At 37.5% G+C, this 16,640-nt stretch overlaps 1 protein-coding gene across 8 annotated transcripts in view; it reads right to left on the reverse strand.

Annotated features, from left to right (window-relative positions):
- Positions 1 to 1,298: 1,298 nt before the first annotated feature.
- The window catches only part of LOC112159609 (cyclin-dependent kinase 17), a 40,436-nt gene continuing 25,094 nt past the window's right edge, over positions 1,299 to 16,640 (reverse strand). For 4 of the 8 annotated variants that reach the window (XM_036212751.1, XM_036212750.1, XM_036212749.1 and 1 more), the window contains 13 exons: positions 13,913 to 14,038; positions 8,737 to 8,793; positions 8,543 to 8,657; positions 8,310 to 8,404; positions 8,165 to 8,227; positions 7,956 to 8,079; positions 7,455 to 7,575; positions 6,555 to 6,652; positions 6,364 to 6,469; positions 6,227 to 6,269; positions 6,047 to 6,137; positions 5,890 to 5,967; positions 2,655 to 4,326 (listed from right to left, as the gene is read on the reverse strand). In XM_036212751.1, coding sequence (XP_036068644.1) covers positions 4,223 to 4,326; positions 5,890 to 5,967; positions 6,047 to 6,137; positions 6,227 to 6,269; positions 6,364 to 6,469; positions 6,555 to 6,652; positions 7,455 to 7,575; positions 7,956 to 8,079; positions 8,165 to 8,227; positions 8,310 to 8,404; positions 8,543 to 8,657; positions 8,737 to 8,793; positions 13,913 to 14,038 — 1,221 coding nt within the window. In that variant the 3' untranslated portion in view covers positions 2,655 to 4,222. The other 4 variants (XM_024293800.2, XM_024293804.2, XM_024293797.2 and 1 more) reach the window with 3 other exon arrangements.

Here is a 16,640-nt window from a genome sequence, read left to right on the forward strand (position 1 = left end):
AATTTAGGTAAAATTTTAAACTTGTGATTAAAATTTAACATGTATATCAGTAAAACTATTTTGTTTCTGTCATAATAGTCCCTACATCACAACTTTTGAATAAGTTCATTCAAAACCATTTCATTTCTAAAGAACCCTCTAAGCGAATTATATCTAAAAATCTCAAATTATTCTTAAGAGGTGTAGCACTACACACTATTAAATCCCCCTATAATAAAAATGTTAAAATGATTTCACAACACACATAATGATCTACTTTTATGTTTATTAGGTGTTCACATCACCTCTGACCCTCATGGTCTGTCCTCAAACATGGCATACACTCCTCACACACCAACAGCTCTTTGTCATATTTATCTCAATGTTATGGCTTTCTGCAACTTAACATAATAAAAAAAAGTTTTTGCAACATGAGAAATCAATGCAACCTCTCTAGATTCAGCATGCAAAACAGGAAAAAAAAAACAAAGAATCAAGAGTTTTGAAGTCTCCGTTTGATCATTCAGTTAAGTCCTAAATGAACACAAAAGGAATCATTCTATTTCCATGGCTTTTTTTATTGATTACAGAAATATTGCTGACTCTTAGTAAAGAAACTGGGAAAAAGGAAAACCAGACTGTGAATAGCTGTATCAAACCTGTACACTTTATAATTATTTATATATATATTTACAGAGTGGAGGGGATTGTCTATGTACATGCTACATACCGTCACACTCTAGGAAACAACAAAGTAGTTTTTCTAAAGAACTTGGGTGTTACTTCAATCTCTGTGAACTTATTGGAAAGGAAAAAATGCAAGAAATGAGCCGAGCTCTGTGCCTGAGGTACGAGAAAAGCCGATCTACACTCGCAGGCTGCACATCTTTACACGTCAGCAGGTTGGTGGTGTGCTTTTTAGGAGGAATCGGGTCCCCACAGGTTTGGGAAGACACATTTTACGACGCCATAAAGAAACGAGACATCTTATCCTCCAATCAGAACATACCAATTTCAACAGTCAGATTTTTATCGTTTCCTGCCAGCCCGCCGCACCGCTGCACTGCAGCTGGATCATTTTTGGTACAGTCTTCAAGTGAGCATGTGTATCTGGGAGTGAAATCATATAATATTATGTGCCATGCAAGACTTTATGGAGGTATTCATTTTTCCTGCAGCAGCCATTTCCCAGAACAATGTAAAATCATGTCAAATACACAAACATGCCTAAAGAGATGACAGGTTCCGGAACAGTGACATCATGGTCAAATGAAACAAAAAATGGATGACGCCAAAAACTCATAAGTTGGTGCCAAGAATTTTTTTTTTTTTAAACAATCCATCAAATAGAGGAGGGCTCGACACACACAAGACCATCTGCATCTCAGATCACCAACAAAACAACACAAGCAATAAGTCCTGAGCTCAAGGAATGTGCAACACGTGCCCAGCCAGTCGCCCACCCTGTGCAGACTGAGAACAGCATCCTGGAAATATCATTGCTTCTGACAAAAGTAAAACGTAATCATATATACATATATTTTTTGTATTAGAAAAAAAGTTTTTTTAAATGTACAGATCAAGGGTTTTCTATAGGTAATGGAGGTAAAATCAGGTGCAAAGAGACAAGGTACGCCACCCAACAACTTCTTAAGACAACTTCTCAGTTCAGTCAAGGGGAAGGAGGAGAGGGATGAACAGGTGAAGACTCGCACACTTCCTAGTCCTCTTCTTCGGCATCTTGAAGAAGGTCATACACGGCTCATAAATGAGGAGCAGTGTGACAACAGCAGTGTTCATTGCAAAGCGGTGAAGTAGTGCAGCACGTTGTAACATTTTTTGTCTCTTTAAAAGGGTTTTCCTCTTTTTTCCCCTCTCTGCCACCACGACTGACGAGCTTCCAGACTGACGACCGCCTTGACCTTTGCAGGACATAAGGTGCAACAGTTCATCTTTGTAAACTCCAAGGATTTTCACACTCCAAGTGTGAATGAGTGTTTAAGATGTTTAAAACAATCACAAAAAAAGACAAAAGCATAACAGAAAAGGATGGAAAGAAGGATCTTGTCTGTAATAAAGGGTCGAGAGGTTAGGCAAACCTTTAGTGCTGGGGTGTAAATACTTGGGGATTCAGGCTGTTAAGAAAAAGAAGCAGTTCTGCAGCTCAGTCTGTTTATGCACAATAGTTTGAAAAAACACAAGAGAGTGAAAGGGGGGAACCTGTTTCTCTCCTTGCCTTTGGCTTGTGTTCAGCTCCTCCATCTTTACAGCTCACTGATACAGTAAAATATACTTCAAAACCAAGTCAGCTCCCATCCTAGTGCTGCCCTCTTCTGGGCAGCAGTAGCAGCAGCAAGGAGACATTTTCTCCTATTTCTCTTCCAGCTTTACGAACAACCTCATTTCCTCTGCTATTCATGTTCGGGGCTGAGCAGAGTCCTTGTTCCTTAAGGTTTACGTTTGTGTGGTTTTCTGTTTGATTTAACTTTTTCACAGGTGTGTGTGTCTTTCTATGTGGCAGGATGTGCTTCAGTATTCCAGTTTGTGTGTGTGTGTGTGTGGCAGGGTCAGTGAATCCGTGACTCCTCCATGTATCGCTGTCCTCCTCTCATCGCTCCTGCCAGCACTAAAACAACACACTCTGCCTCCTGCTCTTCCCCTGGGCTGAGAAGGACACACACAGGAGAGAAAGACACAGTTAGGAATCATTTTGGACAAATATAAAACTTTCGAAGAAGCTGCAAAGTCACTCACTTCATGCCACAAACACAACCTAAACACTACAAACCAGGAAACGCTGTACATTTAGAGCTGCAAGAATAAATTCAATTAAATACAAGAGCAAATTTAATAAGTGACTGAACTTGAGCGGTTTTAAAATAAAAATACATTTTAATAAAAGTCATTTTAAAATCAAGTGAGTTATCTGGAGCTGAAATTAAAAAAATGTAATTCCTTCCAGATTAAATGCAAACATTTGTAAAGACATAAAAGAAAACTACACTTTTTTTATGAGAGATATAAAAAATGAATTTTATATGAATAATTTTAATTTTGCATCTACTAAGTGAAACAACAGAATGTTGCTGCTCTGAATGCACAAAGTCTCCTCACAGGTTAGTCAGTTCAAACCAAAGCATCTTCAAGGAAAACCATTTTCAGCATCAAGCTGACAAATCTTTGTAGTTTTTATTTTTGAAAAATATGCAATTTAATAATAAATCAAATTCAATCCACACTTCTTCAAACATTTTATACCAAATAGAAAAAAAACAACCCTCCTAGCAAATTAGAGGCTTTATAAAGGGGCAAATATTTGATACACTGCAAAAACAGGCACCCTAAAATTACAGCAAAAAATCTTAACATTTAATTTCTTGAAATAAACAAAAAACTCTGTCAAAGGGGTAAGAAAAATGGTTTTTACCAAGAATCCCTGTTTAAGAAAAATAATGGGCTATATCTGAATTCCCATCCTTATCCTTAACTACTAAAAAACTATGTAGCGCAGGACTATCTAGTGACTTGGATTGTAAAAGCAATTTGGACATCATCCTCATTACTCATAACCAGAGATGATATTGTAAAATATCTGGAAACTTGACAAAAACCTATTGTGAACTAATAATATCTTTCAATCAAAACACTTAAAATCATAAAACAGAAGAAGGGGAAGTAAAAACCTCCACCCATGGGACCATGTAGAATCACACATCTGTGTGCATGTGTGTCTGTGATACTTACCATTCATTGTCAAACACAGAACTAAAGCTGCACAGCACTCAACCACGCTACTGAAAGAGCAACTAGTCAAACTCATGCTTCACCAACCCCTTACTTGCAGCCTCGTGACAATGCTACATCTCTCGCTGAAAAAACCTAAACAGGACTGAAAGTAAGAAGAGTCACATGACTCCTGGTGATCACGCTCTTTGCTTTAAAAATAAAAATTAAAAAAAGTGGCTCTGCTGAACCCTGAAACAGAAGTGGCTCATGTGATCAGATGTGTGAGTTTAATGAATCCTATGTTTGAGCTCATTTGAATTTGGAAAATACAAAAGAGGAGGAGGAGGAAGGTGATGAGATTCAGTGAAGCTCAGCAAGTTTCAGAGCAACATGTAAGGTGAAAAAAAATGAGAAAAGCCGAGCAAACAACAAAAAGAAAAGAAAAGAAAAGAAAAGAAAAGCTGAACAGAATAAAGGCAGAAAGAAAGACAGTATTTACCAGAATGGCAGGGGCCACTCAGCCAGTGGAAGTGGAGGAGAGATTGTGACTCTGAGCCCTGGGATTGGTAGTCTCTCTCTGGAAGTACTGCGAGGGTGCGGAGCCTAGCTTATGGGCCACCACTTTTTAAGGTCACGGGGAAAAGGGAAGGATGAGAGGATTGAGGTGTGACAGAGAAGGAAGATGCAGGCACATAAGAGAGATCAGAGAACGAATTAGAGAAAAGATGAAAGAAGAGAGTAAAGGTTCCAAAGAGAAGGGACAGTTTGGAGGAGTATGATAAAGAGGCAATGAAATCAGAAAAGGAGACACATAAACACACTGAGACTATGATTCAAGACAGGAACACTGAAGTAAATCAAAGCAGATGCTGGAGACACAAGCGATACACAGAGTGTATGTTGACAAAAATGAAAATTTCCAATGTCTATAGTACTTGAAAGAAAACCCTTTAATATTTAAAAATGATTTATTGCCAAAAAACCCTAATAGTTAGGTCCAAATGAAAAAAAACTGTCATTTTCTAGGACATACGTTTCTGCAGAGCGGCAGTAGTTCTTTAGAAATTAGCCTCTAAGTTGTGGGCGGGACCAATGGTGCAGAGCCCCTCCCCCCTCACTTTGCTGAGGAGGGGAGCAAGAAGGCCATTTTTGTTGCTGCACTAATGTTAGCTTGGGGTTGTGAGCTAGTGGAAGATTAAAGATCACTTGGAACGCTTTTAAAATAGATCAAAAGATGATTGGAGTGGGAAACAAATCATCTTAAATCAGGATCTCTAACCCTGTTCTTCATGAGATATGCTGCTCTGCTTGTTTTGCAGCAGCTAACCACCTGGATTAGGCGGGTTTAGTCAATCAGAAACTGGGATCACTCAATCCAGCTAATCAACAATGACTGACGCAGGGTTAGTTGCAAAAACAAATCTGTTTTAAATCAATTCAAACATGCCACATTTATAGCTAATTTTAAGTGTTTTAAAGGCTGTAACATTTTTTTCAAATTTAATTAAATTGTAAAATAGATCCAGGGTTTATAGTCATCAGAATAACATGAAAAACTGAGGTTTTGGTTCAATTTTTCTAAATAAAAATGTTTTCTTATAAACTAAAATCATCTTAATACTTAAAAAAATAATGAATAAAACTGAGTCATGAGTCCTTCCAGTCAAAACTAATGAATACATAAATAAATAAATGAAATTTTAACAAAAAGGTAGAGTTTCAAATTACCTTAAAACAAGTCATGGAATTTACTAAAACCTAGAAAGTTTATTTAATGACTGTGCAGATTGGTCTGTGGGTGATTAAAATTAATGTTTAAGAAAACTTAAGCCTAAAATATAAAACGAGGTATCTTAAAAGGAATGACAGCAGCAGGAGTATTTGTTTCCAGCAGGATGTAAACAGAGCAAAAGGTCAAAAGTTAAGCATTAAAGATTATACTGTGTGTACTGAGTGTGAGGCAGTTTGCTTTGCTGGCAGTGAAACTCTGGGTTTTTATAGCTTAATCCGCCCAGTTATTGAGCATCATTTGTATCACAACCACACAGTGCCACGAGAGATCACGGAAAAACCAACGCTCAGAAGAGAGTGAAGAGGAGGCAGACAGGGAGCAGCATAAAGCTTCGAGTTCCTTCTCTTCATTTGTCAAATACTTCCATTCTTTTTGATCGTGGGAGGACTTACTTGATTCTGGATGGACTGAAGATCTCTTCCCTGGATCTTTCTGAAGCTGAATTCCTTTTACAGAAAAAATGGAAGCAGCTTGAAAAAAAAAAAAAGAGATTAATTATAGGCAGTGCGTTTGCAAAGAGAACATTTGGATCAGTCGATGTGTACTCACTGTCAGGCAGTGTTTGCACCTGCTCCCCTAGACTCCTGAAATACGAGTGTCTCAGAGCGTCCTCGGCTGAAACTCGGTTCTTTGCTTCAAACTGCAGACATGCAGACAAGCGGCGTTAATGTTTCATGCAGTGAAATCTCGTGGAGGTTTTTGCCATCAATAAACAACTATGTACTGCACCTGAAGGAGCTTTGACAGCAAATCGTGGCCATCACTGTCTATTCTGTAACCAAAAACAAGAGAAAGAAGTGTTTGCTGGAGTTCCTACCGCTTCTATATTTCACGAACAACACACGCACACATCAATCTCTGCATACCTGGGTGCGTGATTGACGAGGGGTTCTGCGCGGTAGAGAGGAAAATTGTAGGTCTTGAACTCTTCGCTGGTGGTGATGCCGGGCCAAGTCTTTTCTGTGGGAGTGCCTGTTATGAGAAGAATGAGTGAATCAGTCCACAGATGTGTGTAGGGGAAAACCACATAAAGTCAGGAATGATATACAGGACTCACCGAGGACGCGGAATATGAGGTGAAGCTCATCCTCCACAGTAGATCCGGGGAAGAGAGGCCGGCCTGTGATCATCTCATAGAATATACAGCCCACACCCCTGGACAAAGAACAGAGGCACTGATTAAGAAACAAAATAAGAATCACATGGTATCTCTCAAAATTAGCCGTCAATGAAAGGTTTTATTTGTTTTAATAGTGTGAGAAATACTAAAACTGTGAGATTTGTGAGTTTGACTCCCCTGGAGTAAGCCCATCTACATTTCCCATCATCCATCTGTTTACATACTTTCCCGCTAGCTTTCAGCCACTCACACCCTCAACCTAACACTATCAGTGGAACAAAAATGGTGAACAATATTGGAGTTATACAGCCGTACAGTTTTTAACCAGATGCCAGCTCAGATAAGGGATACAAAGATGGAACTAGTTGTCTCCAAGTGAATCAGAATGGAGAAAAGCACGAATGGCTCTCATAGTAACTTCTACATCACAACTACGAACAGAATTCTTTGTCTGCTTCTGATTTACAACGATTTGAATAAAGAAATACTAAGAAATGCAATTTTAAGTTGATTTTTTTTCTTTATTTAACTCCTCCATTATTAAAAAAAATGCCACAAGAACATGTTAAAAACATCAAAAACACTATTTTCAGTTAAGTGGGTCTTTAACAAAATCACAGTTTCTTCTTAGATTCTGTATTGAAATTTACAAGCTGATTTTTCCTCAAGCTAATCACAACCTAACCTAACCAAAATATCAAATAACAAAAGTGCTTTAGGAATCCAAGGACAAAATAAACTGTTAAATCATTGATTAGTCTGATACCGCAGTGACATAAGTCAACAACAAACGTGAGTGATGCTGCTGTAAGTCGTTTTTAGGCAGAATTTGCTCACCACATATCAATGGGAGTAGAGTACTCAGTGGAGCCCAGGAGAACATCTGGAGGACGATACCATAACGTCACCACCTCGTTGGAGTAGGTTTTTGTCGGAACCGATTTAGCCCGAGCCAAGCCTGAATTCCAGCAAAGTAAAACAAAAGGAAATAAATCGTAATCATTTGGACTTTTACATTTTTACTTCAATATCAATCAAACCACATTCAAACAGTTCAAATAATGTCTTGTTTGAGAAAATGTGATTAAATCTCAGCTCAACCCATTTAATCTAAGAAAACCCCAAGAGTGTGAGGGTAATGTATGCCATCTTTCCCAAACATACCAACAGGGGGCAGCATTGGGTGGGTATTTGCATAAAACTAAAAAGGTATGTGGGTCTAACAAGGAGGTTCAGATTAAAAATTAATTACCAGAGTTTTCAAAACCTAAGATTATTTATTAACATATCTTTGTCCACAATGACTAAGAAATTCTAATTTGTGCGAGAGTGATTTACCAAAGTCTGCCAGTTTTAGTTCTCCTTTTTCACTGATAAGCAAGTTCTGGGGTTTGAGGTCTCTGTGGAGGACCTTTCTTCTGTGGCAGTATGCCAGACCTCTTAGAAGCTGATACAAAAAGATCTAAAAGGGAAAAAAAGACTCAATTATAAATAAAATAATAATTCAAAGTACATTTTTTGTGTTTTTTGCAACATTTGATATCTACCTTTACATTATGAACACTCATGATATTCCCACAGTCGTCCATATACTGCTTGAGATCCTTTTCCTGGTAAAGAAACAAAGTAGATGATGGCAAAGTCCAGACTTTTAGTAACACATAGATACATAAATATTCTACTTATATTTACCAGGTACTCAAACACAAGAGTCAGGCACTTGTCAGTGTGGATGATGTCATGCAACGTGACAATATTGGCGTGTTTTAAATCTTTGAGTAGAGACACTGTAAGAGGAAATGAACAATCAGAGATAATCAGTGAAAAAGTGAGTAGAAGCATAAGATTCTGTACCATTTTCACTAACTACTAATAAATAACTACCTATAAATACCAGCTTCAGATTGTGGGTGGTGGTTCAGTACCTTCTCGGATGGCTGTGCAGGGTGCTCCCTCCTCATGCTCCAGGCGAATCTCTTTCAAAGCAACTAAATTATCGGTTAATTTACTTCGGCCTTTAAACACCGTAGCGTAGGTGCCCTGCACGGATGGAGAACGAGTCACAAATGCATTTACGATAATTGATGATGATGGATACGTTCGTTATCGCTGATCTCACCTCCCCTAATTTGTCCAGTTTGATGTAAGTTTCAAGTTTCCCAAAGCCAATTTCTGACTACAAAAGACAAGATGAAAGAGAAAAACAACAAATAGTTAGAGTCAGCTTAGAGTCGGACACAGATTTAAAGAAAGGATATCTCCACAACACAGTGTTGCTTCATTTTAAAAGAGGTCTTACAGCCACCAGGTCTCATGTGTGCCCATATCTGAACTCAGTTTCTCCATTCTTGACATCTCTGCAAACGTTTGTCAATAAAACAATTTATGCTCCAATTATAAGCGCACTAATCTCAGAGGACTGTTCCTGTGAGGTTCCTGTTGACACATACAGTAGGTGCAAATTGCAGGGATAACTGTAAGTGATCATTACTTGTCTGGGTCAAGGATTTTTTTTTTCCAGGAAGCTGCATCTGATAAATGCAGACGGCTGACGATTAACCCGTTGAGGCCAAAGGTGTCATTAAAACCTGTAAACAGGCACATGCTCGATTTGCATCAGAATTTTATGGCTCAAGTATACGAGAGTTGGAACTTACTTTACTGCACCTGTTTCATGACTTTTTAATGCTTTACTTCGATTCTACTGTCAGCTGCCACAGGAAGTCATTGTGACAGGAATAAATGCTGAATCAATCCAAGCCCCAACTCAAATGCAGCGTGTATAATTTATGCTTTTCCTGGGTTTTAAGTTATGAATTATAAATGATTATAGCTAAGTCAAGCTGCGAGATCCACAGGCCCTTTTCCTTGCATCCCCTGCTTGTTACCTGTCCTCATTTATATTTCTATCTCTATTAAAGAGGCTTTAACTATGCTTCAGTTGTGTTCATGTCTGTGCAGCCTCACATCTTCCTTTCATGGCTGAGTGTGTGTGTTGGGGAGGGGGCCATCCAAGTGACCAAGTTAGCTGTTGAAGCATGTGATCTCTTTAAAGGCATCCCTGAAAACTAACATCAGAGCGAGCTTGGATATGAGATGACGCAAAACAACACGCCGAGGTGAGTCAGTGTGTACGTCTGAACAAACTTTGTTGGGTGTCGCAGCCGTACAAATATAGTGCTAGAGGATTAAACTGCCGAGAATAATTACAGAAGAAGTAAGGATGTGCAGAGTATGTGCGAAGAACAAAATAGAATATTCACATAGAGAAAAATAGATGTGCTCTCTGAATCTTAAAGTGCTGCTTTTGTCTGCTTTTTCTACAGTGTCTGTCAGAGGTGTTGCTGAGCCGTGCTGCTCTTTTGGCACGAAGCTGGTCTCACGAGCAAACAAACCCTCACACACGTTTAAAATTAAAACCGAACATTCTGGCTACCTCCCCTCCCTTCATCCTACTCTTTAAAATAATTGTGAGGCCTCTCCTACGCGCCAAAAGTGTCTTTAAAACAAAGAAAGCCAAAAATAAGAAGCATTTGCTATTAAAAGCTGGTTACAGAAATCTCGGGGAACAATTTGCTCCTGTGTGTGAGTGTGTGTGTATACGTTTGATGGCAACGGGTTCATATCATTCCCAACGCTCCAGTGAGCTTACTCAGCAAAACTGGGTCAAAGCAAGTTTTAGAGACAAAAATAAAACAACACAAAGTCACAGCAAAGAACCTGAACACGTGTTTGGCTTGATAACAGCAAGAATTGAAGAGAAAGATAAGACTCCAGCAATGTATGAACAAATATGTCTGCAGCTAAGATTCAAGTTAGCATGGGATGGACAGTTTGTTACTTAAGCACGTTTTACTTGCTGTTATGAATATTTCAGACGCCTTCTGGATAAACACCATTTCTGACATTTCAGAGTATAACGAGGAATAAAATTGAAAAACATTTTGACATTCAGCCAAACAAAAGCAAAGAAAAAGAGAATAAATCATTTTATTGATGGAATGTATCTGCTTTCTGAGTTCAGTGAAAAGTAATTTTATGTCTATAATAAATGAATTAAAGTGAATGTCATGTTTATAATGAGAAATTGAAAAAAATTGCTATTTTACTGCATAACGACAACCGTTTTTTTATATGAAAAACATAGATTATGGTGGACGTGACAAAGGCAATACAAAAAGATGTATGAGTTGGCCAGACAGAAGGGAGAGGTTGATCTGTAAAGATAAGGAAGACAGAGGATGAGCAGCATGGAACCTGGATGACAGGTTCCTCAAGTGTGATGGAGACATGGAAGGAGAACTTTGAAGAGCTGATGAACGAGGCTAATGTTGGAGAGCAGAGACTAGAAGAGGTGGAGCAGGAAGTAATAACATCAGTAAGGAAGATGAGGAAGAATTTAAAGACAGTTGGTCCTAACAACACACATATACGGAGGTGTTTAAGTGTTTAGAAGAGTCAGAAGAGTTTCTGACTGTTTAGCAAGATCTCAAAGAGTGAGTGGATGCCTGAGAAGAGGAGTCCAAGGTAGAGGTGGGACTGCAACAAGGATTAGATTTGAGCTTCTTCTTGTTTGTTGTGGTGATATGGTGACTGACAGATGAGGTTAATACGTATATCTATGTGGTTCATGGTGTTTGCAGATGACATTGTGATCTATAGTGAGAGCAGGGGACAGGTTGGGATAGGTAAAGGAATGTTTCAGGTGTGATGTGTGACAAAAGAGTGTCACCGAGAATCAAAGCAAATGTGTAGAAGACTGTGGTGAGAGCAGCCATGATGTTGGTTTAGACCAGAGGTATGCAACCTGCAGCTCTGGAGCTACTTGTGGCTCTGTACCTCTTCATAGTGGCTCTCTGGCTAAGTAAAAATAAAATAATAGTTTTTTTAAGTAAGGGTTATTAAATTAGCATTTAATTAATCTAGATTTCCATATTTTCCAGAGTATAAATCACTCTGGAGTATAAGTCGTACTTTTGGGAGAAAAGTGACAAATAAATACAATAATACTAATATTTTGAACTGTATGAGAAAAATATCAAAGTTTAAGTGGAGAACAATTAGATTCTCTTCCATGTTTGTTTTGGACAACACTTCTTCTGCCACTGTCAGTAGCAAATACTTATACTCAGATGCAGCGCCCTCTAGTGGCTGTTAGAAGAAACAACCAATAAAAGACAACTGATGTTTATTGGGAAAATAACAAATATATGAGCCTATTTATGTAAAAAAAATAATAATAATAAGTTGCTCTTGAGTATAAGTTGCACCCCTGACTAAACTATGAAAAAAAAACTGTGACTTGTACTCCGGAAAATACAGTAGTTAAGTTATACATTTATGGCTGAGGTGCACCTTGAAGATAGATGAAACTTTGTAAAAGTTTTACATCCCAGCTGACTTAAATGGGTCTTGTTTGCTCTAGCAAAACTTTGGTAAAAAGTCTGATCCTTTATTAATTTAAAGAACATATCGTCTGATGCTCTCTGGCACAAAGCGTCTATTATTTTGAAAGGAAATCATAGGAGCTTCTGTCAAACGTAAAAATAATTTCACATGTTGCGAGAGTCCAAGTTTTTTTTATATTTTTTGTTTTTATTCATGCCACAAAATAAGCATAATTAATAATTAATATACACATAATTAATATTTATTGTTAAAAAATACATTGTAATGAATACACAGGAGTGTCAAAATAAGACTTTGTGGCTCCAACTAAGTTTTTATTAGCAGAAAACAAGCCTAAATGGCACTTTTACTGTTAAAGTTTGCAGACCCCTGGTTTAGACACAGGAGACAGAGTTGGAGGTTGATAAACTGAAGATGTTGAGGTTCTCTTTGGGAGTGATGAGGATTAGGAGGATCAGGAATGAATCTATCAGAGGGTATACTCATGTTAGATGTTTTGGAGATAAATGCAGAGACTCCATATTCAGATGGTTTAGACACACTGAGAGGAGGGAGAATAACTATGTTGGTAAGAGGATGCTGAGGTTGAAGCTACCAGGAAAGAGGACCAAAGAGAAGGTCTGATGAGGGGAAAAAGGAAAGAAATAGATGTAGATGATTGGCTCGGGTGAAAGGCAAAAAAGCGAGCAATATGAACATCCTCTTGTGTCTAAACAGGCAAAAGTAAGAGCTGTGGAAAATATGTACCATTGTCAGAGCGGAAATTCCTGCAATTTCCACTTTTATAAAAGCTCATCACTTTTGGTTATGGGACATTTTTATTTGCTTGCATTTTTTCCCCTTTTTCATTAGCCCTTAATGGCCCGGTGTCATACAAGCTCTGAGTGTTCTCCTCTTTTTCCCTTTTGTATCGTTTTCCCACCTCTCCGCCCTGTTTGCCAGCTCACTTCAAGGTGTCCTGTGGTGTAATCCCACTCATGAGAGGAGCTGCAGCAGATGAGTCTGACACTGATACTGAATTATTGATTTAGCTATTACATCACATGCATAAAACAACCTCAGAAATACACAGCAGCACACAGGTAGACAAACCTACGAAAATGACGCTTGTTTACCCCGCAGACAACTCTAACGTCTAATTTCCACTTTATATATCCTTTTTTTTCACCTTCTTTATCAAATCAACATTGCTACCAAACTGCACCAAGAGAAGGCTGAAAGCTTTTTAACAGTTACAGCACAAATGGTCTAATCTTTGAGCTTTCCCAGTGACATACGAGGCTTTCGGTAATCTTGTCAACGAAAATATGAGGGTGAGGCACGCTTAATTTGATTTAAAATACAGCACATGCAAGGAGAAGATAACCAGGGAATCAAAGATGAATGCACCCCCACTTTATGCCTTCACATTTGAAAAAAACATGGATAACTACAGAAAATAATATCGTAAGCCAACAGAAACCAAGTGAAACACCAGGAGGGCTTTAAGAATGAAGAGACACAGCTAAAGAATATACCGTCTTGATACGTCTCACAGTGAGCCCCTCCCCACACCCATCCTTTCTTACCCATAATGCTGTTGTCCTGGATACATAATACAGTATTCATTTTCATGCTCCTGCTGAGCCATTGTATGCTCTAAAGAATAACGCACCGTCTGTTTATAACAGGGGATCACTCCGTCTACTCCTTCTGTATGTCCATGTCAGACGGTATAATGGCATTAGTGGACCATTTTGTGCGACGCACCTGATGGGCCATCTTAGTTTTGTTGTGCAACAATACAGACTAAAAGAAAGCTGAACAGCTGAATTGACAAAAAGAATGCTTTCAGTTGGAAAGTTGTGAATGGAGATGCAAATAAAAACAGAACATTTAGTACTGACCAATGATGCGCGCCGTAACCTGCGGCTCATGGGCTTGTCAAAAGGCGGGCTGTTCATGGCAAATTTCTCCAAGTAGCCCTCTGGTAGCCTGATATCCGCCGGGAGAGACAAACGTTTGTTTATGTCCTGAGAAAGAAACATGCAAAAGGAAACAAAAAGAGGGTTAGGAGTTTCAGACATTTTGCGACCTTGTAATCCTATCTGAGTAATGTTAATTTATAGAAAGCGGCTTCCACAAATAACAACTAATAATAATAATAACAAATTGAATTGCTCCATTAAACCATAAAGAAAAACAATTTGAAACTCAGATTAAATCAGTCAACATCTCTGGCCCTCATTTATGTCATAGAAAAAATTACAACTGATACCAAGAAACATGCAGTGGGAGTATCTATTGATCCAAAAAAGCCTTTGATACAATTAACCACAGTATATTATTAAATAGACTGGAACAATATGGCATTCCATAACTGGATTAAAAGCTACTTAAGCAACAGAAAGCAGTTTGTGAAGATAGGTAGTGCTTGTGTCTAATGTTTGGACATTGTTTATGGTGTCCCACAGGGGTCAATGCAAGGACCTAAATTATTTATTTTAAATCTAAATTATCTATTTAATGTATCCAACATAGTACAATTAGTTTTGTTTGCTGATGACACAAATGTTTTTTAAGCTTAAGTAAAGAAAAATGATGCACTTGGATGTGTTGTGGAACAAGATTTAAAATTAGTGTTTACACATGAAAAATTTGTTAAATGTTTCCATGTCAATATTTTCCTAAATGTGTAGTTATTAGGGATGTAATAATTTATTGCTTAATTGATGAATCAATTTATATTCCTAAAATCTGACCAGACTGATCCGTTTATGGTAAGCTTAGAATCGAATTGACTCTATAGCACTGAAAGAACATTTTGAAAATAGAAAAATTGATAATTGATTCTGGAAAATACCATTTGGATTGAGGCACAGTAGGGTTTATTTTAGTACAATGTAAAAATGACTAAGTGACATCACAGCGGAAAACACACATATGATGGCAGCAAAAAAGCATCAATCCATCATTACAGTCCAATGTGTAGATGTGTGGTAGATTGTTCTATTATGTTCCCTCTGGATTAATTTGATGTGAAAAAAGAACAGTGGGCTGAACATTATGAAACTCAAATGTTAATGGATTTGATATTAATTCATGTTTTCTTGTTTGTTGTTTGTTTGTATGCATTTATAATTTACACTAAATTATCTTGCAGGAAATACAGAAATCTGGAAAACTTCACCTGCACTGTTCAGTACCAGTATTTATCACTGAGTCACACTGGTTGAAGTTTTGGCTAAAAATGTTTTGGATCAATTTCAGGTCAGTGAACTGAATCAAATTGGATTGTTCAAAATTAATCAATATTGATTATGAATCATATTGGTAACCACAAATTATGATATAATGGAATTGTTGAAGTAAATCGTTACACCCCTAGTAGTTCTGTGTGTGTATATGGGTATCTGAAACTAAATGTGAACTTATCAAGAGAGGGAAGAGGACTATGATAAAGAGTTGGTATCAAATTTGGTCTAGTCTTGGTCTAGTAAGTCTTTCAGATATTTCTTGTATGGGTTTGATCTTCTTTTAAAGTATCTGTCTGAAATAAAACATCATCAAGATCCTTCTAAACTGAATTTCTTTCAGTCAAATAATTATTTCTGTACTTTATTGTAAGGATTCCTATATTTATTGTGAAAAGTTAATGTTTTAAAAATTTTAATTACTGGTTTTATCCGAACTCTTTTTAATAAAAAGCAAAATGATTTTTTTTAAACAAAATATTTAATGAAAAATTAACTATTATTTATAGATGTCTTTCAGTTAGTAAATGTGTTGCAATTGGGAAGTTGAATCAACTGTATTAATTTTTTTTTGCTTTTTTTTGCTGGATTTATTGGTATTTAGATTTCCTGGAAAAAAAAAAGTCTGAACATTTTGTGTCTGTTGGTTTTTGAAGATTTAAGAATGCATCTTTTTAGGTACAAAATCACATTTTCCCATGGGGCATTGCTCTTAAAGTGCAAAAGAAATACCCCTCATGTTGCAAAAAACATAACTTTAACAGATATTATGAATGACTTTTCTAGTTGTCAATCCTTTACAATGTAAGGAATATATCTAGTATGCACAATGAGATGAGTAGATTAGAACGTTGTTTATAGGATACAAATCTCCCCCTTCTGGACAAGATTTTATGCATGCTACACGTTTGATATGCATGCATTTACACAATGTATTGCAAAATGTGCAACAAACTACTATGAAAAACAATCACTGCATGTGAAGTATGTTTACTAAAAATCCCCAAAAATTGCCTTAATTTTGAAAACAATACAATAAAAAGACATAGTAACGGCGAATGTGACACAAACGACACACTACAGCTGATTCATAAAGACGACTGACGTTTGACTATCAAAACAAAAGAGCTCCGTACAAGTGGAAGACATAAACCCTTTTCCAAACGGGTAACAACGGTCACAAGGTCACAAAGACACTGACAGCAATGCCCACTCATTTACTTGTAGAAATGGAATAAAGACCCACACTAACAAAAAAACACACGTGCTTTTCCAATACTCACAATGCAGAAAAGCTCTAGTAGCTCCCTCATTGTCCTCTTTATAATGTGTTTTTCTATGCACTCACACATGCACGCTTTCAGCGATGCATGTCTCTGAC

This window comes from Oryzias melastigma, linkage group LG7 (genome assembly GCF_002922805.2).
Source record: "Oryzias melastigma strain HK-1 linkage group LG7, ASM292280v2, whole genome shotgun sequence".
NCBI lineage: Eukaryota > Metazoa > Chordata > Actinopteri > Beloniformes > Adrianichthyidae > Oryzias > Oryzias melastigma.